The sequence below is a fragment of the Melanerpes formicivorus genome, unplaced genomic scaffold (genome assembly GCF_026170545.1).
Source record: "Melanerpes formicivorus ecotype bairdi unplaced genomic scaffold, bMelFor1.0.p_v2 SCAF_66, whole genome shotgun sequence".
NCBI lineage: Eukaryota > Metazoa > Chordata > Aves > Piciformes > Picidae > Melanerpes > Melanerpes formicivorus.
The window spans coordinates 3,533,967-3,555,713 of NW_027142418.1; the positions used below are offsets into that span (position 1 = coordinate 3,533,967).

At 52.8% G+C, this 21,747-nt stretch overlaps 3 protein-coding genes across 4 annotated transcripts in view; all 3 read left to right on the plus strand.

The window, feature by feature from the left end:
• The first annotated feature begins 1,193 nt into the window (after nucleotides 1–1,193).
• Nucleotides 1,194–2,463, plus strand: LOC137453427 (T-cell surface glycoprotein CD1b-3-like). Its single transcript, XM_068162691.1, is given in 7 exon segments — nucleotides 1,194–1,269; nucleotides 1,588–1,770; nucleotides 1,773–1,892; nucleotides 2,005–2,092; nucleotides 2,094–2,263; nucleotides 2,370–2,411; nucleotides 2,414–2,463. Coding segments are annotated over 7 exon segments (729 nt in total).
• A 1,006-nt stretch (nucleotides 2,464–3,469) lies between these two features.
• On the plus strand, nucleotides 3,470–7,452 carry LOC137453444 (T-cell surface glycoprotein CD1b-3-like). Its single transcript, XM_068162694.1, has 6 exons — nucleotides 3,470–3,553; nucleotides 4,755–5,050; nucleotides 6,216–6,497; nucleotides 6,604–6,888; nucleotides 7,046–7,142; nucleotides 7,267–7,452. Exons 1-6 carry the CDS (start codon nucleotides 3,480–3,482, stop codon nucleotides 7,310–7,312), a joined length of 1,080 nt encoding a protein of 359 aa, XP_068018795.1. The 5' UTR covers nucleotides 3,470–3,479; the 3' UTR covers nucleotides 7,313–7,452.
• Nucleotides 7,453–10,609: 3,157 nt separating this feature from the next.
• The window catches only part of TAMM41 (TAM41 mitochondrial translocator assembly and maintenance homolog), a 30,955-nt gene continuing 19,817 nt past the window's right edge, over nucleotides 10,610–21,747 (plus strand). The window contains exons 1-5 of one of the 2 annotated variants that reach the window (XM_068162677.1): nucleotides 10,610–10,775; nucleotides 12,428–12,607; nucleotides 14,262–14,369; nucleotides 17,678–17,828; nucleotides 21,002–21,147. In XM_068162677.1, the coding sequence (XP_068018778.1) occupies nucleotides 10,638–10,775; nucleotides 12,428–12,607; nucleotides 14,262–14,369; nucleotides 17,678–17,828; nucleotides 21,002–21,147 (723 nt within the window). In that variant the 5' untranslated portion in view covers nucleotides 10,610–10,637. The remainder of the gene's footprint in view (nucleotides 10,776–12,427; nucleotides 12,608–14,261; nucleotides 14,370–17,677; nucleotides 17,829–21,001; nucleotides 21,148–21,747) is intronic. The other variant, XM_068162678.1, reaches the window with a different exon arrangement.

The window sequence follows — 21,747 nt, forward strand, 5'->3', positions numbered from 1 at the left end:
TCAGGCTGCAGCCCAGCCCCAGGCCCTCTCCTGAAGGCGTTCACAGGGAGCTGGAGCTCCTCAGCACTGGGAGGTGCAGGGAAGCAGAGAGGCAGCTGCTTGGCCCATGGCATGGATGGAGCTCCATGGAAATGGAGAGGCTTCTCATCAACCATAGCCCCCTGGAATGGCCCTTGGGGTGAGGGGACTATGGTCCCATCCCAGCCTGGGGATCCTGCACAGCCAAGAGCCACTGCTCCCAGACTCCAAAGTCTGTCAGAGGGAAACAATCCCTTCCAGACCCTGCAGCCTGTCTCTGCCCTTGGGGATCATCACACTGCAGCAGCTCCATGCTTCCTCTGCTCCAAGAGGAGCTCCTGGAGGAGCTGCTTTCTCCAGCCTTGTCTGCACCCATCTCTGACCCTGCAGCTGTGGGACAGGCTGAAACTGCTCATCACCTCCTCCCTGGAGAGCCTCTTCCCTGGGACCAGGTGACAGGGGGAATATTACTGACTCTCATCACTCTTGCTCCTCAGAGCCATCCAAGGCTACAGCTTTTGCCTGCATGCCTGGCCCAGCTCTGGTCCTGCTTGTTTACCACATCATCATCTTCAGCTCACTGTCCATCAGCACGACTTGGCTGCAGGATGACCAGGAGGTGACAAAGGGGTGTGGGGCCAGCACACAGCCCAGGGCCATGGAGAGCCCAGGCAGGTGGCCAGGCTGTGGGAACAGGATTTGCCTCTCCTGTGGGAAGGACAATCATGCTGAGCACAACCTGCCTGCTCAAGTAGCAGCATGGAGAAAGTGGAGATGTCTGTAGGGGCAGATGTGCAGGGCATGAGTGTTAGCTAGGGACATTCCTGCCAGGGAGAGTGCATGCAGCTCATGGCCAGGTGGCAGCTCCACCTGTAATGGGGGTAGAAAAGAGAGGTCAGGTCACCCCCACTGCCCTGACTGTCACAGTGTTGCTGTAGCTCTGAGGAACCCATCATGCAGGCAGTGCCACCCAAATTCCACCAGCACTCACACCCACACTCGTGATGGCCCAGACCAGCCTACCCAAGCAGCAACCTCAGGGGCTCCCCCAAAACCTCAGTGCCAGCCCCACTGGCTGCCAGAGCCACTAGTGCCAGTGGAGATGCCCAGCAGAGGCACCATAAGCAGAAGCTTTTGGCCACATCTCTCACAGGCACACCCGGGGCTGTGGCACCATGCAGCCCCCTCACCTCTGCCTCTACCTTCTCCTCTATCTCCTGCCCCTCTCTAGAACATGGGCAGACCTGGAGGGTAAGTGGGAGTCCTGGCTCATCCAAACCTGCTCCCATGCCCCTGTGGGACCACAGGGTAAGGGGCATTTTGTTCTTCAGTCCCTTTGGGTATCACTCTTCTTTGTCCCCTGGCTCCACACCTCCACCACAACAGGGATGCAACCATGCCAGGTGAGAGTAGGGTGTGGGAGCATCCCCTGCATCCCCTCTCTGAACAGCATCTGGGAAGTGAGGGAGAACCGGGCAGTGCTGGTGCTGCACAGGAGATGCTGACCATGTCTGCAGGAAGGAAGTCCCTGTCCCCCCTGCAACCTCACTTTGTTTTCTGCCCCTCCAGACCCTTTTGTGATCCAGTGCATGGCAGGCTGCAAGATCTACTCCAACAGGACCTCCCAAGCCTTCATCTCTGTAGGCTACAATGGCCTGGGTTTCTTCAGCTTTGACAATGACACAGACAATGGCACCTGGCTCCTCTCCCAGGACAGCAGCCTGTTACAGTATGTCCTGGCCACCCTCCACACTGCACTGTCTGCAGGAGGGAGGTGGCAGGCCTCTTCAAGAATACCTGTGTTGGTGGCATAGAGGTGCTACTGAGCAAAGGAAAGGCAGCTCTGGAGGGACAAGATGAGACCACCCTGACCAGCAACATGGCCACCCCAAAGCCCCATACGCACTGGGGCCAAACGGTGCCCTGCCTCACCAGGGCTCCCCCCAGCCTTTGTGTCTCCCCCTCCAGAGCCACCTGCGGCCGCAGTCTTTGCCCGCACACCCAGCCCGGGCCAGCTCCTGCTGGTCTGCCGTGTCACCGGCTTCTACCCACGGCCCATCAGCGTGGCCTGGCTGCCAGGAGGTGGCACCGGGCCCGGCGCTCAACACCGGCAGCGTCCTGCCCAATGCCGACCTCCCCTACCAGCCGCGCAGCTGCCCGGCCGTGCCCCCCCGGGATGGGCACAGCTACGCCTGCCGAGTCAGACACAGCAGCCTGGGCACCCGCAGCCTCCTCATCCCCTGGGGTAGGTGCCGCCCATGGGGACAGGCAGGGGGCTCCGGGGCTGCCCTGCTCTCTGGGGTGGAGCAAAGCCAGGGAAGCTCAGGGCAGCCTCTGCTAGCGCTGCTCAGGGAACTCGGAGGTGGTGCCGATCGCGGGGCTCGGGGCCGGGCTGCCGTGGCGGTGGCTGCCATCATGGTCCTTTGGGTGTGGAGATGCAGGTGAGGTCCCTTCTGCCCCTTGGAGCAGCAGTGGGAGAGGAGGAGTGGAGATGCCCCAGAGGACTGCTGCATTCAGCAGCAGAACTCCTACTCCCTCCCTGCCAGCTGCTGTCTGCACCCTACCAGGGTCTCTTCCAAGGAGCACGCGTGGGCTGTCCCTCTCTCATTTCAGAAGCCCCAGCAGGAGGAGGAATCAGAGTCCAGGAATTCCTTCCTGAGCAAAGAAACCCAGCCCAGAGGGGAGCCACCAGCCCCCGTTTCTTTCCCTCCCAGGGACAAAACCTCAACCTTTGTCCACATCAACAAAGGGGGATGGCACTCACCACTCCTGTTCCCACAGTCAGGAGGTACCTAGGGTACATGGTACCCACCGAAGATGGGTGAGAACCACACTGCAGCCCAGCCCCAGGCCCTCTCCTGGCAGCATTTATGGAGGTGTTGGAGCTCCCAAGGAGCGTTCCTGCACTCACAGGGTGGGTGGGAATTGCTTGTCACCTCCTTGTCCCCAGGATTAGGCAGGAGGAAGCTGAGCTGGAGGTGCCAGGGAATCCAAAGCATCCCTTCTGCCTGTGCAGGGGCTGAGAGGACAGCATCCACCCTTCTCCATCAGGGCTGAAACCTAAAGCTATCGTCATCTCCAGCAGAACTGCTGCACCCCACAAGAGCAGGGCTAGTGACAGGGTACCAACAGTGGGGAGGGGGAGTCAGGGGGATCCAGCTCAGGTCCTTGAACGCTCATTTTCTCCTAGTGCCATTTCCTGGGGTCCCTTCCCCTACCTTCTCCATCTGTCCAGGCTCTCCCCAGCCTGTGGCAGCACTTCATGTTCAAGATCTTATTTTGGCTTTCCTCCCTCCCACACATCCCCAGCCCCCAGCTTGGGACCTCCAGGCCCCTCCCCAACACATCTGCCCTGGTGCCATTGGCGGAGAGCCAGCACCGTGACTGCTGGGCTGGGTCAGAGTGTGGGACCAGATGGGTTCTTCCTCCTCTCACTGTCACTGCTGCTTCAGCCTTGCTGCATGCACCATGCAGCCCCCTCACCTCTTCCTCTTCCTCTCTCTCCTCCTCCCAGGGATGTGGGCAAACCCAGAGGGTAAGTGGGAGCCCTGGCTCACCCCAACTTCTCTCTACTCTTGTCACAGGACCCCACAGGTTTCTTAGGGGAGGCACATCCAGGCCACCCTGGATGATCCTCAGCATCCAGAGACGATCCTCTGCCCCAAAGAGCCACCCCACATCGCATATCACCCAGTGGTGCCCTGTCCCTGCCTTCCCTATCTGTTTCTGGCTTCAGTCTGGGGCTTCATGACCAACTGCCTCCAACACAGGGGCTCAGACACCCAAGTAGAAGAGACATCAGGGGTCTTCAGGCAGGCATGGGGTGTTCAGGTTCTTCCAAAGGCACCTTCCTCCTGAAGGGAGCCCATGGGTGCTGGGGGGTCTCAAACCATGTGGTTCTGTGGGCCTTCTCCAGGAGCACCTTGTGTTTGTTGGGTAACTGCACCTGTGAGATGGTGTTTGGAGCACTGCTGTCACAGAGTGCTTCACCACATCCCCCTGAGACCTCATGTTTCTGAGGTGGGGGAAGGGCGTCAGCAGGCATGGGAACATGAGACTGATCTTTGGGCTGGGCTACTCTCCTGTCCCTGTAAGGATTTGGTCTCCTTAAGCTTCTGATGTCCAGTAGCCCCCAAATCTGGATGAACTGCCCTTTTCTCTCCTTCATCCTCCATGTTCTCTGTGCCACATGCAGGCCTCTAGCAGACACAGGTCCTAGCATGAGTGCTATGTCTGGGGGAAGCATCACCCCGGACGGGCACTGAGCTGCTCCCCCACCATCCACCTCACACAGCTAGACACCAGGCACTGGGCAGGAGGGAGGCAGGGAGGGGACAAAGTGCCTGAAATCCTGTATGGGAGAGGAACATCTGGTTAAAAATGAAATGGAGAAGGAAAAAGAGCAGCGGAGATGGAGGAAGTTCAGAAAGGAAAGCAACCCTGAGTGGGCTGAGGGGCATAGAATCATAGAATGGTTTAGGCTGGAAGGGACATTTAAAGGTTATCCAGCCCAACCCCCTTGCAGTGAGCAGGGACATCTTCAGCTAGAGCAGGCTGCCCAGAGCTCTGTCCCACCCAACCTGGAATATTCCCCAGGGATGGGGCATCTATTCCTCCTTGGGCAACCTGAGCCAATGTCTCACCACCCCCAGCACAGAAAATGTCTTCCTTCCCCCGAGTCAGAGCACCCTGTTTCCCCTCTGGTCACTTCCCCCGTCATCTCCTCTTGCCTGCAGCCCTTTCCCACCTCCATCCTCCTGCTTTTGCCCAGCAGAGACGGAGGTTTTTCAGGTGCTCGGGACCGGCCGCTTCATCAACAGCAGCTCTGCAGAGGTGTCTGGGCTGGCTCTGCTGAGGGACATACCCATCTATACAATGGACCACATCAACTGGACCCTGTATGTGCAGCGGCCCTGGGCCTGGCAGGCCGTGGCGGAGGGTGACGCCATGAAGATTGCTGCCTCCTACAAAACAGCTCTGCGCAACATGCTCCGCTACATGCACGACACGGCCCGGGACCTCCACATGCATTGTGAGTATGGGGACACCCCCAGCCACAGCCCCGGGCCCTGACCTGCTTCACAGCTCTGCCCTGCTCCCCAATGGCCTGCATCAGCAATAGTGTGGCCAGCAGGAGCAGGGAGGTCATTCTGCCCCTGTACTCAGCACTGGTTCGGCCACACCTTGAGTCCTGTGTCCAGTTCTGGGCCCCTCAATTTAAGAAGGACTTTGAGACACTTGAACATGTCCAGAGAAGGGCAACAAAACTGGGGAGAGGTCTGGAGCACAGCCCTACGAGAGAGGCTGAGGGAGCTGGGGTTGCTAAGCCTGGAGAAGAGGAGGCTCAGGGGAGACCTTCTTGCTGTCTACAACTACCTGAAAGGAGGTTGTAGACAGTGGAGGGTTGGTCTCTTCTCCCAGGCAACCAGCACTAGAACAAGAGGACACAGTCTCAAGCTGTGCCAGGGGAAGTTTAGGCTTGAGGTGAGGAGAAAGTTCTTCCCAGAAAAAGTAATTGGCCATTGGGATGTGCTGCCCAGGGAGGTGGTGGAGTCCACATCCCTGGAGGTGTTCAAAAAAGGATTGGATGTGGCACTTGAAGCCGTGGTTGTTATCAGGAGGTGTTAGATATTAGGCAATAGGTTGGACTTGATGATCTCTGAGGTCTTTTCCAACCTTATTGTTTCTATGATTCTATGACATCTGTGGGGGCTGCCAGGGTGCAACAGCTCCTGAAAGGGTAAGATGGGCAATGCTGCAGCTGCCAGGGCACAGGGCAGGCAGGGGCAGGAAGCACTCCACAGATGCCGCGGGGCTTCTGTCATTTGTTAGGGGGCTGCCCCTCTGCACACTGGGGAGTTGCCATCAATTTACCATGGCTGCAGGACCTGCGCAGCACAGATCAAGCAAGGAGGAAGCTGGGAGCAAGTATTCAGGGTGACAGCATTCTGTCTGAGCAACTACCCTGTGCTAATTGGCCCCACATCCACTCAGGCCTTCCAAGGGGACTGAGGGCTTGCAGGGTACCTTATGGCTTTCCAAAGCACTGCTCCATGTCCTGCTGTCCATTGTGCTCCACTGCCCATTGTACCCCAGTGCCCACTGCAACTACACATGTGGCTCCAGCCACATTCTGCCTCATGCTGCTCATGTCCCACAAACTCACGGGAGCTCTTCATTGGATCTGCACTTGGCAGACCCATTTGTGATCCAGATCCATGCAGGCTGTGCAGTGTACCCCAACAAGACAGTCTGGGGCTTTATGGATGTCGGGGCGAATGGCAGAGACTTAGTAGTTTTCAAGATGGAAAGAACACGCTGGGAGCCCCAGCAGCTATCTCCACTAGCACAGCGTCTCAGCAAGTCCTTCAACAGAAACAAGTCTGTCATGGGGCTCCTGGAGCATCTCCTCACCATCTTCTGCAAGAGCCATGTCCTCACCCTGTACAGGTATGGGAAAGCTGATCTGGAGAGACAAGGTGAGACCACCCTGACCCTGGCATGGCCACCCCAAAGCCCTTCACACACAGGGGCTAAATGGTGTCCCACCAGGGCTCCCCCCAGCCTTTGTGTCTCCCCCTCCAGAGCCACCTGCGGCCACAGTCTTTGCCCGCACACCCAGCCCGGGCCAGCTCCTGCTGGTCTGCCGTGTCACCGGCTTCTACCCACAGCCCATCAGCGTGGCCTGGCTGCGGGACGGCCAGGAGGTGGCACCGGGCCCGGCGCTCAACACCAGCAGCGTCCTGCCCAATGCCGACCTCACCTACCAGCTGCGCAGCTGCCTGGCCGTGCCCCCCCGGGATGGGCACAGCTACGCCTGCCGAGTCAGACACAGCAGCCTGGGCACCCGCAGCCTCCTCATCCCCTGGGGTAGGTGCCACCCGTGGGGACAGGCAGGGGATGCAGGCTGCAGGTAGTAGCCACTGGCCCTGTGAGGGGCAGCTCCTGCCTTTTGTTGCCACACTCACACTCATGTTCACATTCACACTCACACTCACACCACTGTCATCTTCTCTCCCTGTCCCAGAGAACCACAGCCCAGTTCCAACTGTGGGCATCATTGCTGCAGTGCTGCTCATTGTGGCCATAGCCTCTGCCGGGGGCATCTGGTGGTGGAAGAGCAGGTGAGGTCTCTTTCCCACTGTCTGCTCTCAGGTTGATGGGCAGATGGGTGGAGACAGAGGTTGCAGCAGCAGCTCTTCAAGGATGAAATTCCTGAGCATGGTTCACAGTGGCCTCTCCTTGCAGGAAAAGCAATGGGACCGAAGGGGACAACCAAGAATTCATCATTTGAGACCTGGCTGCCCATGCAGCCACGAGTTCACTCTTCCTGCTAGCTCTTCCTGCTCATCTGATGTCCCATCCCTGACCCATCAGCACTTCCAGGGGGTTCCTGTGGAATACCACCACATTAAACAGCTACAAACTTCCCTAGTCTGATGTGGCTCCTGTGGCTTTCATTCTCCTTTCCCCTCATGCTGCCCACAGCATGCTGCCGAGACCCTGTATTGCAGCCGGGAAGGCACTCTCTTTTCCTGGACACTGGCCCATCTCCCCTAGCATGTCAGGAGAAGCAATTCCTCCACTAACCTCTTGGAATCTTGATGGCCAGGGTCCACCCCTGTCAGAAAGGCAGTGAAAACCTGGGGCCAGACCAGTGTGGGGCAGCTGAGTGGGATAGAGGATGGAAAAGGCCACAAACCAGGGGGAGATGGAGGCATCTGAGCTGTTTTAACTAGGGACAGAAGGGGAAGGGAGCACTGAAGTGACATCTTAAATTCCCTGACACAGGGAAGTGTTTTGAGCAGGTGTGAAGCTGCTCTCACTCCAGTGCTGACCTCATTCTCTGGCCAGGATAGGTTTGGGTTGAGATCTCCTCTATTCCTACCCCTACAAAAGCTGGAGGGATGTGGGACAGTCACCCTCCCAATATGCCTGAGAGCTATTAAAGAGTCACACTGAGGCTCTGAGGGACTCTTTGAGTGACAGGTGTGGGTTGACCATGTCTGCCTCCCAGATGCCCACCAATCTGCTCTATCACTCCCCCTCTTCAACTGGATACTGGGGAGGAAATACAGCAATAGGCTGGTCGGTTGAGATAAGGACAGGGAGATCATTCAGCCATTACTGTCATGGGCAAAGTGAGTTCAGCTTGGGGAAATTAGTTTAATTTATTGCCAACCAAAATCAGAGAAGAATAATGAGAAATAAGAACAAACCTAAACCACCTTCCTCTCATCCCTCCTTTCCTCCTGTGCTCAACTTCACTTTTGACTTCTCTACCTCCTCTGCCTCCCAAGGGGCACAGCAGGGTGTGGGTTGATGTCAGTTGTCTCTGTCACTCCTGTCAGACTCTGATCTGTAGGAGTTAAAGCCCTTAAACACTCTGTGAGGCAGCAGTGTTGCAGTTGGGACAAGGATGTGCTTTCTGGTTAAAAAGAGCAAACTATGCCAGCTCAGCAGGGTTTGGAATGCATCAGAAGATGAAGGGCCCTGCTAAGTTTGCATGGACTCCACTCAGATATGGAAGTTTGCAGCAAACCATGCAAAGGGCAATAAAATACAGGGGCTCTGCAACCTGTGACTCTGTGGAAAGGGTCCATGCTGCCTTTCCCCCTTGCTCGTGCACACACTGGCAGGCACCACCTTCCAGTGCTTCCCATCCCAATTAAGGGATGCCTCAGGAGGCAATGAAGCGACATCCCACTTGGCAGGAACCTGAACGCACTGGCAGGTGTGGCAGGTGTGAACGCACCGCCAAGGAGCCAAGGAACAGACCAGGTGAGATCTCACTGGAGCCCTATGCTGGAAGTCTCCATAGTTCAGCCCAAGCAAATCCATCTCCATGCTCCCTCAGAAGGCTGTAGAGAGCCATGGAGTCACCCCTCAGCCTCCTCCAGACTGGACACATTCAGTGTCATCAGCTGCCCCTCACAGACAGGTTTTCCAGGCTTTCACCAGCTTTGTTGCTCTTCCCTGGATGCATTTGAGGACCTTCACAGCCTTCTCAAATGGTGTGGCCCAGAACAGCACAGACTGTTCCAGGTGAAGCCAGGCCAATATCAAACAGAGTGTGACAATCTCCCCTCTTGCCTGGTCATGTTGTGTTTGATGGGCCTCAGGATGTGTTTTGCCCTCTTAGTGCCAGGGCACGATGTTGGCTCATGCAGCACCTGCTGCATGGGGTCTGTGTTGATAGGTTGGACTCGATGATCCTCGAGGTCCTTTCCAACCTAAATTATACTGTGATACTGTGATACTGTGCTGACCAGCACCCCCAGGTCTGTTCTGCAGGGCTGATCTCCAGCCACTCCTCTCCCACTTTATATTTGTGTTCAGTGTTGCTTGGTTCCCTGTGGAGAGCCAGGCATTAATTCTGGTTAGGTTTCATACCGTTGGTGATGGCACAGTGTCCCAAAGCTATCCAGACCCCTCTGCAAGGTGTTTTCTCCCTCAAGAAAGTCAGTTTGGTATCTTTGGCAAACTTGCTAACGGGGCACTCCACCCCTGCATCTTGACAGGATACAGAACCACAGAATCAGAGAGTTGTTTTGGCTGGAAAAAAAATTGAGATCAAGTCCAGCTATTAACCGTGCACTGCCAGGCACCATTAAACCCTGTCCCTCAGCACCACACCTGCATGACTTTGAAACCCCTCCAGGGATGGGGATTCCACCACTGCCCTGGGCAGCCTGTTCCAGGGCTTGACAACCCTTCTGGGATAACAATTGTTCCAAATATCCAACCTGAACCTCCTGTGGTGCAACTTGCCACTGTATGCTTTTGCCCTGTCATGTGTTACTTGGGAGAAGAGACCTCCCCGACACCTGGCTCCAGTCTCCTCTCAGGGGTTGATAGAGGGCCAGAAGGTTTTCCTTCAGCCTCCTCTTCTCCAGGCTGAACAGTTTCTCCAGGTGCTCCTCACCATAACTGTTCTCCAGCCCCTTCTCTAGACCAACTCCAGCACCAACTCCAGCCCCTCAATGTCCTTCTTGGAGTGAAGAGCCTCCAGTACTGGAGGAGCAGCCTCACCAGTGCCGGACACAGGACATGGCTCAGCCTCACTAGTGCCGGGCACAGGGCACAGGGCACAGGGCACAGGGCACGGCTCGTTCCCACCAGTGCCGGACACAGGACATGGCTCAGCCTCACTAGTGCCGGGCACAGGGCACAGGGCACAGGACACAGGGCACGGCTCGTTCCCACCAGTGCCGGGCACAGGACATGGCTCAGCCTCACTAGTGCCGGGCACAGGACACAGGGCACAGGACACAGGGCACGGCTCGTTCCCACCAGTGCCGGGCACAGGACATGGCTCAGCCTCACTAGTGCGCCCGGCACAGGGCACAGGGCACGGCTCGTTCCCACCAGTGCCGGGCACAGGACATGGCTCAGCCTCACTAGTGCCGGGCACAGGGCACAGGGCACGGCTCGTTCCCACCAGTGCCGGGTACAAGGCATAGCGCAGCCCCAGCTCCCCCAGCAGCAGGGGCCCAGGGGCGTCGCTGGGCGGCAGGGGGCGCTGCGGTCACTCCCGCCTTGCCGCGGGTGCCGGTGGGCGGGCAGCAGGCACGGGGCGGGCCGCGCCGCGCCGCAGTGGGCGGTGCCCGGCCGGCGCCATGGCGCTGCCGGTGCTGTCGAGCTCGGCGGTGAAGTTTCGGAGGGTCTTGGCGCAGTTCCCTCAGGAGCTGAGCCTGGCCTTCGCTTACGGCTCCGGAGTGTTCCGGCAGGCGGGGGCCCCCGCTGGGCACGGCGAGGTGAGCGCTGCCGCCTCCCCCGGCCCTCCCCCGCTCCCCCGTCGCCAGCCGCCGCGGTGCGTGGCGGGGCCGTGGGCCCTGTGCGTGTGGGTGAAGCGCCGTGGGGGCGGCGTGGTGCCGTTCCCCGCAGCAGCCCGAGGTGCCGCGGCTGTGGCTGGGGCGCGGAAAGGGGCGAAACCTCTCCGCATCGCTGCCCTGCGGGGGTCCCTGGCGGCCGCTTTCCAGCGAGTGTGGTGCGGGCGCCCCTTCAGCCGGGCGTCGGCGGGTCAGGGCTTGTGGCGCTGCCGTCCTGGGCCCTGCCTCGCCGCTGGGAGGTCCAGCTGCTTGGAGAGAGTGATGTTATAATTCCTATTTGATCGGCTGATTTGAACTCGTTACTAGGCAGGGCTGCTCCTTGTGGCTGGCCTGTTGAGCACTCCTCACAAATGCAGCTTTTAAGGCGGCTCGTTTTGCGTTCTGAGACGAGAAAAACGGCATAATGAGAATTTCAGAGTGTTGGAATGGGAGAGAAATGGTAGCTAACAGGGAGAAGATAGACTGGGGACGCTGGGCTACCATCCATCAACAGTATGAAAGTGAAACATGACACATGCCAGAAGCTCCACCTGGGATGGAGTAATGCTGCACACACATACAAATAAATATCCTCTTTAGCGGTATTAACTGATTAGCTGGGGTGTAAGTAAGCCCCAGAGAGGCAGGCCTAGTGAGTTTGAAGCAATATGACTCCTTGTAGGTCCCAGTTGTGAACTGTCAGCTTGTCTGTGTGCAGGGAATCATAGACTCGTAGGATCAATAAGGTTGGAAAAGACCTCAGAGATCATCAAGTCCAACCTATCACCCAACATCTGCTGACAACTAAACCATGGCTTTAAGTGCCACATCCAGTCCTGTTTTGAACGTCTCCAGGGACTCCACCACCTCCCTGGGCAGCACATTCCAATGGCCAATTAGCTTTTCTGTGAAGAGCCTAAAGTTCCCCTGGCACAGCTTGAGACTATGTCCCCTTGTTCTGGGGTGAGTTGCCTGGGAGAAGAGACCAAGCCCCAGCTGTCTACAGCCTCCTTTCAGGTAGTTGTAGAGAGCACTAAGGTCTCCCCTGAGCCTCTTCCAGGCTAAGCAACCCCAGCTCCCTCATGCCTCCCCTGGTTTCCTCAAAAGAGAATGTTGCACTTCACAGGGCTCTGGAGTTTGGGTGGCTGTGTTGACAAAAGCAAGGGTGTAGACCGGGAGTGCAGTTTCTTGCTGCTGGCTCTCACCTGGCCTTACCTGCTCACATCTCCACGGCCTCGCTTGCTAGCAAAAGTGATGTTCAGCAGTAGTGTTAAAGCTGTTGCACTGAGCTGTGAAGCAGAGCCATGGGATCTCATCCCATGCACCTCTGTTTGGGAAGGTTGGAGGTTGGTCCTTCAACCAGAAGGACAGGAAAGTTCTGGTCCATCCCTGCTAGACTGGCTAGAGAGCACACAACTTCTTCAGAGCCTTTCAGCCTTATCTGCCATAAATGCTTGTGGGTTTGTCTTATTTTGTTTTATTTTAATGCATGCAAAAATTGCTAGCTGGTAGTTTTATCCTGTGTGTATCTTAAATTAATACAATTCACATTGGTTGCTTCATGACACAAACCCCAATGCTTTTCTCCTTATCCACAGAACAACATGCTGGACTTTGTGTTTGCTGTTGATGACTCTGTGACCTGGCATATGATGAACTTGTTGAAGAACAGGAGTCATTATTCCTTCCTAAAAGTTTTTGGGCCAAAACAAATCACTAGTGTGCAGAACTATGGAGCAGGGATCTACTACAATACTCTAGTGCCATGTAACGGGAGGGTAAGTACAAGTGGTTTGAGTAAATGAAGTCAAGTGTTTGTGTGTGAGGTGCTGAAATGATTAGTTTAAAGCAGATCTCGGTGCTGGAAGCAAATCTCATTGACTGTAGCTGATCCTTGACTCCTGGCATCATCAATATTTAGGTCTCAAAACTGTTTCCCGAATAGCATATTAACTTAAGAGCAAACAGAGCAGCTGCTCTTGTACTTCAGAAGTGTGAGCAGTATTTGGAAGTTACAACCAAAGCACCTCAGAAACTGGATTTATATTCCTTAAATGCCTTCATATTCTGTTCTTGCTGCTTGCCAGGTTTGGTGGTTGTAAAGGGTTGTGGAGAAACAGGGTCCAAATCAGCAGTTGGCCATGTAGGAATGGCAGTGTGGATTCTGACTGAGATAAAGTGCAGGTATTTAATGCAGTGTGTTGGATTTGAGAGCTGTGGTGTTTCATGGCTAACATCCTGACCTGTAGAGCTCAGGTAGAATTGCTAATTCTGTGTAACTGCTGCAGCTGTGTGAAGGCTGTGTTTGGTGAGGAGGAGTGGGGATGGGAGTCAGGGGAAAGGAATGCTGTATCTGTCTGCCTGGGTGTTGATTTTGGGTGGCTTTTGCGTGTGGTAACAAACTGTTACCATAGAGCAGGGTCTTTCCTGTAGTGAGGGGCCCAAAACTGAACCCAGTATTCAAGGTATGGCCTCACCAGTGCCAAGTACAGGGGCACAATCACTTCCCTACTCCTGCTGGTCATACTACTGCTGATCCAGGCCAGGATGCTGTTGGCCTGCTTGGCCATCTGAGCACTCTGCTGGCTCATGGTCAGAAGGCTGTCAGCCAGCACCTCCAGGTCCTTTTCTGCCAGGCAACTTTCCAGTCCTTGTCTTTTCTGTATCATAGAATCACTGAGGTTGGAAAAGACCTCCTAGATCATAGAATCATAGAATGGTCTGGGCTGGAAGGTCCAACCTCCCCACAGTCAGCAGGGACATCCCCAACTAGATCAGGCTGCCCAGGGCCTCATCCAGCCTCACCTTGAATATCTCCAGGGATGGCCTCAACCACCTCTCTGGGAAACCTGTTCCAGTGTTTCACTGCCCTCATAGTAAAGAACTTGTTCTTGATATCCAATCTAAATCTGCCCCTTGTCCTGACCCTGCAGGCCTTTGTAAACAGTCTATCTCCATCTTTCCTATAGCCCCCTTCAGGTACCAGCTGGCTGCTATTAGGTCTTCCCAGAGCCTCCTCTTCTCCAGCAGCCCCAGCTCCCTCAGCCTCTCCTCATAGGGCTGCGTTCCAAACCCCTCACCAACTTTGTTGCCCTTCTGTGGACTCGTTCCAGCAAGTCAACCTCCTTCCTAAACTGAGGGGCCCAGAACTGGACACAGGACTCAAGGTGTAGCCTAACCAGTGCAGTGTACAGGGGCAGAATGACCTCCGTGCTCCTGCTGGCCACACTGTTCCTGATGCAGGCCAGGATGCCATTGGCCCTCCTGGCTGCCTGGGCACACTGCAGGCTCATGTTCAGCCTACCATCAACCAGCACCCCCAGGTCCCTCTCTGATTAATTAATGGCAGTTACAGTAAGGAAGTAGCAAGTTTCATGTGGTGCAGGTGGATGATTTTTCAAAAGCCTTGACTTTGCTTTGTCTTTTCCCCAGATGATAAAATACGGTGTGATTAGCACTGATACCCTGATCGATGATTTGCTTCACTGGAAAACCCTCTACGTGGCTGGACGCCTCCAAAAACCGGTAACTGTTGGTCTGGTCAGTGCTTTGTCTTGAAGAGCAGGAGACTTCAGAGCTGGACAGTGGGCAGATGTAGTCTTTGATTGCTAAGGGTCTACGTGTCAGTGCTGGACAGATTACCTGCTCTGATCTGGTGGTTTGGCTCTAGAGGGATGATGTCAGAAAGGATGCAGAATGTGGTTCTTAGGGATGTTCTGTGGAGGAAATGTGAGAGTGAGTATATTCATCACATTTTTTTTTTGCCTGTAGTAAATCTTGAGTAGCTGGACTCTATTACCTCAAAGGCTTTTTAATGTTCAGGGTAATATTTACCTTTAAGAACAGATGCTAGGAGTCACCAGTATTTAACACAGGTAAGTGTTAAAGCTGCTTTGCCGTGCTCTCAGCAGACGGCAGCAGTGCCACGGTAAACTTGCTCAAGAGAGGAAGTGGGGGGGGAAGGAGAGGAGAACTCTGTTCATGGCTTGGAACAGAAGCTAATAAAGCTTTTAACTGAAAATCTGAATGTTTGAGTAGATTGTCTGAGCACCACTGGCTTTTCTCTGTCTCCAGAGACCTATTACAGCATGACACAGGTTAGAACAGCTGCTGTCATTGCAGAGAATGAAATGTAACAGGTTGAGAAAAAGAACAGAAGGGGGAACTCTGTGTTTCACAGTAGCAAGGACTACTGAGTATTTATTTTCACTGTAACTGCATTTGCTGCTGCTTCTGTTTGTTTTTTGGTTTTTCATCTTCTTAGTGGGTACAGACATCAATGACTTCCCTTCTTTCTAGTGATGTCCTGGCACATCTCTGCCACCCCACAGCCAGACCCTAGGTATAGGACTGCCCTGAAGTCCTGTCCCTCTCTATAAATGCTCACAAAGGAGCTTCTCAAAACCTACCTCTAAGAGTGGCTGGAGAGCAGCCAGGTAGAGAGGGACCTGGGGGTACTGGTCGATGGTAGGCTGAACATGAGCCTGCAGTGTGCCCAGGCAGCCAAGAGGGCCAATGGCATCCTGGCCTGCATCAGGAGCAGTGTGGCCAGCAGGAGCAGGGAGGTGATTTTGCCCCTGTACACTGCACTGGTTTAGGCCACACCTTGAGTCCTGTGTCCAGTTCTGGGCCCCTCAGTTTAGGAAGGAGGTTGACTTGCTGGGACGAGTCCAGAGAATGGCAACAAAGCTGGTGAGGGGTTTGGAACACAGCCCTATGAGGAGAGGCTGTGGGAGCTGGGGTTGCTTAGCCTGGAGAAGAGGAGACTCAGGGGAGACCTTATTGCTGTCTACAACTACCTGAAGGGTGGCTGTAGCCAGGCAGAGGTTGGTCTCTTCTCCCAGGCAGCCAGCACCAGAACAAGAGGACACAGTCTCAGGCTGCACCAGGGGAGGTTCAGGCTGGAGGTCAGGAGGAAGTTTTACACAGAGAGAGTGATTGCCCATTGGAATGGGCTGCCCAGGGAGGTGGTGGAATCACCATTGCTGGAGGTGTTCAGGAGGTGACTTGACAGGGTGCTTGGTTGCATGGTTTAGTTGGTTGGGTGGTGTTGGATGATGGGTTGGACATGACGATCTTGAAGGTCTCTTCCAGCCTGGTCTATTCTTTCCGTTCCATTCCATTCCATTCCATTCCATTCCATTCCATTCCATTCCATTCCATTCCATTCCATTCCATTCCATTCCATTCCGTTTTTACTGGTTTTTATCCTACTTTTTATCCTACTTGAAATGTGTAAAGCTGATGAGCTAAATTCCCATCTAACTCTGTTGCAAAACGGAATGAATGTAGCCGCAGTTTATCCATAAGGGGCAGGTTTCCTGGGGGGGGGGAAAAAATCAACTTGTTGCACCTAAAAAGTGAAATAAATAAGCACAAATGCCACATAGTTTGCTTTCAGAAGATGAAGATTTTAAAAAGCAGCTGCAGTGTTACTGAAGTTTTGCTAAACAGAGAGTGAAGGTAGCTGCTTGAGTGTAAGCCACTGTATTTCCTGTTGTCTGGGAGAAACTGAAGAGTGTTGAGTAAATTGAAGTGAGGTGAGAGAGAGAGGAGTACCTATTGTGTATGGAATTATCTTGTACTTTGCAGAGAGGTCTTGGGAGGTTTGGGTTTTGCACATAGTAAAAAGCCCGTGAAGCAGTGACAGAGCACGTGTTTGTTTCCAGAATTGTTCCTTTCTCCACATCTCTAAAAGCATTTTTTGAAAGGGAATGGAAGAATGCTCTTGCTGTGACATTCAGCAGTGTAGATGTGGCTCAATGACAAACTGGAATAGTGCTTGGGACACCTGCTGTTCTACAATGAGAGTGTCTTTGTGTGTGTGTGTTTGTCTCTAAGTACCTTTTGTTTACACACGCCTGCAGTTTCTGCTGTATGAGTTTCCTGCCGGTGAAGGTTGTACATTCTCCTGCTTTACAGTGTTGTGCTGGTTCAGGGCCGTGCTTATTTATAGAATGGACTCTATCCCTCATTTAAAATACTTAGGATCATAGAATTGCTGTGCTTAGAAAAGCCCTCTAAGATCATCGAGTCCAGTCATTCTCTAATTCTGCCAGTGTGGGGCTAAACCATGTCCCTCAACACCACATCTCTGCCTTTTGAAGACCTCCTAGGATGGGGATTCAACCACCTCCCTGAGGAGCCTGTTCCAGTTTTAGAGAAGCCTTTCAGTGAAGTTTATTCTTATGTCCAATCTAAACCTCTGCTGGTGAAACTTGAGGCCATTTCCTCTTGCCCTATCACTTGCTACTAGGGAGAAAAGACCAACCCCTGCTTGACTCCAGCCTCCTCACAGGGAATTGTAGTGAGCAATGAGATCTCCCCTCAACCTCCTTTTCTCCAGACTAAACCACCCCAGTTCCCTCAGCTGCTCCTCACCAGACCTGTTCTCCAGATCTTAAGGGCTGTTAACTTAATAATTTTCAAGTCTCTCCTGTTAGTTCCCTGAACTCTGTATACTGTAAGAGCAGAGGAAATTGGTTTCTTTCCCCCTGATGTGATGCAATACAGTAAGGAGTTCTGATATGTTCTCTGTGCTGTGAAGAAGCCTTCCTGAGCTTTGGTGGGCTTTCAGATTTACCTCCAGAACCAACATTCATCTGTGGGGATAGCTGTGGCACTCCTGGGAGATTTCTGGCTGTCTGAAATGATGAAAATTTGTTCCTCCACGGTGTCACTACTGCAGTGTCTCAGATGTTCAACTTCTGAAGCCCAGCATATCATTTCCCCTTGAAAAAATCCTGTTAGTGTTAGGGAGTACTTTCCTGCTGTGTTGAGTAACATTTCTAGCTCCATCTTCAGCAGCACTTTCTGAAGGCATGCTTCCCCTGGCTCTGCTTTTTCAGGTGAAAATACTGACGCAGAATGAGAACAACAAGCTGCAGGCAGCCCTGGTGAGCAACCTGAAGAGTGCTGTCACAGCTGCCTTCCTCATGTTGCCAGAGAGTTTCTCTGAAGAAGACCTCTACATGCAGATTGCAGGACTCTCCTACATTGGTTAGTAATGATGTCTGCAGTCACTGAGGAGAAAAGCTGGAGCTGTTGACCCACAGGAGGAAGTCCAATGTGTCCTAAGTCATCTGCCCCAGCAGCTGTGTTACATGACAGCTTAGAAAGGCTGATGGTGCTTATTCATAGGAAATAGGTGTAGGTACATAAGCAAAGCATCTACTTACTGGCTTTATGAACAGCTGAGTATGAGTGATTGAATATAGAATCAGAGAATGCTTTGGGTTGGAAGGGACCTTTAAAGCTCATCAATTCCACTCTCCCTGCAGTCAGTGTGGACATCTGCAACTAGAGCAGGTTGCTCAGAGCTTCAAACAACCTGACCTGGAATGGTTCCAAGGATTGGACCTACCTCTGGGGAACCTGTGCCAGTTTTCCACCAACCTCACTGTAAGCCCCTTCCTTCTCTCTGGTCTGTATTTCCCTTTCTTAGTTCAAACCCATCACTCCCTCTCCTTTCACAACAAGCCCTGCTGTTTTTTAGCTATTTGTATCAATTGGACTTCAGTTTGATATTTTTTCTGTGAGGGTTTGAACCAGTTATTCCCACTCAGAGTCATGTGATCCATCTGATAGTCTTGCCTGTGCTTGGTTATCTCCTGCTTTTTGAGTGGTCTGTGTTTAAGGTTCCTATTTGGTTAACTTAAAGACCCAGATTGTGATTTCTAGATGCACACTTAACACTCACCTCCTGGTTGGTGTTTGTTGAGTCTCTTTTTTTTTATTGGGGAGAATTTCCTCCTTTAATTAAGGAATTGGTATGGAGGAAAAGTGCAGAAATCCCTCTGACTGCCTCTTCAAGACAAGGTTTAATTGCTACAGTTTAGCTCTGCATTGCTTTTGAAGTGTTGCTGTCTGTAATGATATCACCACAAATATGTTTGGTCAGAGTTGTGCTTTCCACAGCCCTTCCTCTGCTCATACAGAAAAAAGCACAGGTAGGCAGGTGGGTTCACAGTATCACAGTATAACTAAGGTTGGAAATGACCTCGAGGATCATCGAGTCCAGCCTAAGCTGCAGCTTGGCTCTGCTGATGAGCGTGACTGTTCTTCAGGTAGCACTTCTGGTCAGCTTGGTCGGCTTTTCCTGCTGTTTCTCCTTCTGAGCTGTTCTCTGACAGTGACAGCATAGAGGGGCCCTCACAGTGGGGTGGCTGAGGGCTGCCACTCAGGGGTGTTTGCTGCAGGGCTGTGAGCCTGCCCACTTGAAATCTGCCCAGGAATTTTCACTGGATCCCCGGTGAGCCCTAGTGACCAAGATACCCTTGTAATCTGTCCTTTGAAACCCTGCAATGAATGAAAACGTGGGAGATCTGTTACCATGGTGTGAGCTGGGCCCCTCAGTTTAAGAAGGACATTGAAACACTTGAACGTGTCCAGAGAAGGGCAACAAGGCTGGGGAGAGGCCTTGAGCACAGCCCTGTGAGGAGAGGCTGAGGGAGGTGGGATTGTTTAGCCTGGAGAAGAGGAGGCTCAGGGGTGACCTCATTGCCCTCTACAACTATCCGAATGGAGGTTGTAGCCAGGAAGGGGTTGGTCTCTTCTCCCAGGCAACCAGCACCAGAACAAGAGGACACAGTCTCAAGCTGTGCCAGGGGAGGTTTAGACTCAAGGTGAGGAGGAAGTTCTTCACCAAGCGAGTCATTCATCATTGGAATGTGCTGCCCAGGGAGGTGGTTGAGTCACCATCCCTGGAGGCATTCAAGAGGGGATTGGACGTGGCACTTGCTGCCATGGTCTAGTTATGGGGTCTGTGTTGATAGGTTGGACTCGATGATCCTCGAGGTCCTTTCCAACCTAAGTTATACTGTGATACTGAGCTGTTGAAATTGGCTCTGCAGTGTGAGCAGAACTAAAGCAGCAAGGCTCCCAGTTGGGAGAACCTTCAAGGAGAAAGCTGTAAATGATGTATTTGTGGATCTTTTCTTCTGCTGCTGTTTTGTTAAGGCTTCAACTTTCCAGAGGGTTTACCAGTAGACAAAATTGATTTTATGAGTTACTCTGATCAGTCTCCTTGGAGACTGCAGAAGAGTTGTTCCTGCTTTAATGTGGAAAATGTTTATCCTGTTATTTTGTTGATGGGGTTTTTTGCCAGTGTGAGTCGGTGCCATTTATTGGGGACATGTTTGTTTGGCAGCGTGGCATGAATGGAAACAACCCAAGTCACGCTAGCGAGTTGCCACCTTGCAGCAGTGTTTACCCCCTGAACGTGGAAAATGGGAAGGTAAACTGGTGCAGGCTTTTGTCTGTTGTTATGTGCTGCACTGAGCCTCCAGCTCCTGCTTAGTTACCTGGAAGCTCCCAATGCAGTACCTTCTGGAGGCTGATGAAGGCACACTAAAGACTGACTGTCTTTTTGCTTTAAAATCTCTTTGCAACTTTTCAGTCATGTATCATGTCTGTTAACCCCATCCCTGGATGTTTTTAAGGCCAGGCTGGATGTGGCTCTGAGCAACCTGATCTAGTGTGAAGTGTCCCTGCCTATGGCAGGGGGGTTGGAACTGGCTGATCTTTGAGGTCCCTTCCAACTCTAACAATTCTGTGATCATGAAAGAGAGTGCAAAGGTCAGTAACATAACAGTGCTGGTACAAGTTGCTTTGAAACTACTAGCAAAATCTGTGGCTAAGAGGAAAAGGCAATCCTGTGATCTTACCATGACTGCCATTAGCTGTACTTCAGGTCCTGCCCTTGAAGTGCAGAGACAATGCAGTAAGAAAGTACTGAAGGACAATTCTTTGAGCCCTGGAAAACTGAAGGATTCTTTGGTTTTAGGTACAAAGTGTTGGGGCTGGGGGGTCTTGTGTAGTAATCTGTTGCAACTGATGTAGGGTTGCAAAGCACAGAACTGAGTTACTGGTGCTTTCCAGGCTGTATTTGACAGCTGGAATGTTTTTGGTGTGCAAGTGAAAAACATGAGTTGATGCCATGACAGCATGTCAGAGGCCATGTAACAGCCCTGAATTTTACTTTCTGTGCTTGAGGGTATTTGAATGGTATCTTTTGACTAGTAGAAGGTGAACCTTTAGGCATTGGTGGAACTGGAGGATGAAGGTTTAGATGACAGCTTTGTACTGTGTTGGTTTCTGTTATGTTCTCCTCTGATTTTCATTTTTTCCCTGCTGAATGCACTGCTTCTCTTCTCTTCCCTTCTCTTGCCCAGGTGATTTCCGAATGGTGGTAGGAGAAGACAGATCGAAAGTGCAGAACATCGTGAAACCTAACATCCCCCATTTTCAGAAGCTCTACAGTAGCATATTGCAGGACTGCCCTCAAGTGGTCTATAAGCACCACCTGGGAAGGCTGGAGGTGAGGATTCATAGAATCACAGGATGGTAGGGATTAGAAGGGATCTCTGGAGATCATCTAGTCCAACCTCCCTGCTGACACAGGAACACCTAGATCAGGTTGCACCGGAGCAAGTCCAGTTGTGTTTGGAAAGTCTCCATAGAAGGAGACTCTACAACCTCTCCAGGCAGCCTGCTCCAGTGCTCTGTGACCCTCACAGGAAAGAAGTTTTTTTCCCATGTTGAAGTGAACCCTCCTGTGTTCTACTTTGTACCTGCTGCCCCTTGTCCTATCACTGGCCACCACTGAAAGGAAACCAGCCTGTTTGGTCAGCATTGAGAAGATCCCTTCTCAGTCTTCTCTTTGCCAGTCTAAAGAGCTCCAGGTCTGCCAGCCTCTTCTCATAAAAACATTCTTCAAACCATTTTTAAGAGAAGTGGAAGTGCTTGATCAGGCTGACAGAAGGCAAGAATCATGCCATATGCTGAGGAGAGTGGTTGAAGTCGCTGTACTTGCTATTTGTGATGTTTGTGTTGTTGAGTTGGTTCTGCAACCAGAAGACTTGCCTGAAATACCAGTTCTCTGCATATGCAGCAGTTACTGTTCATTTTCACTGAGTGA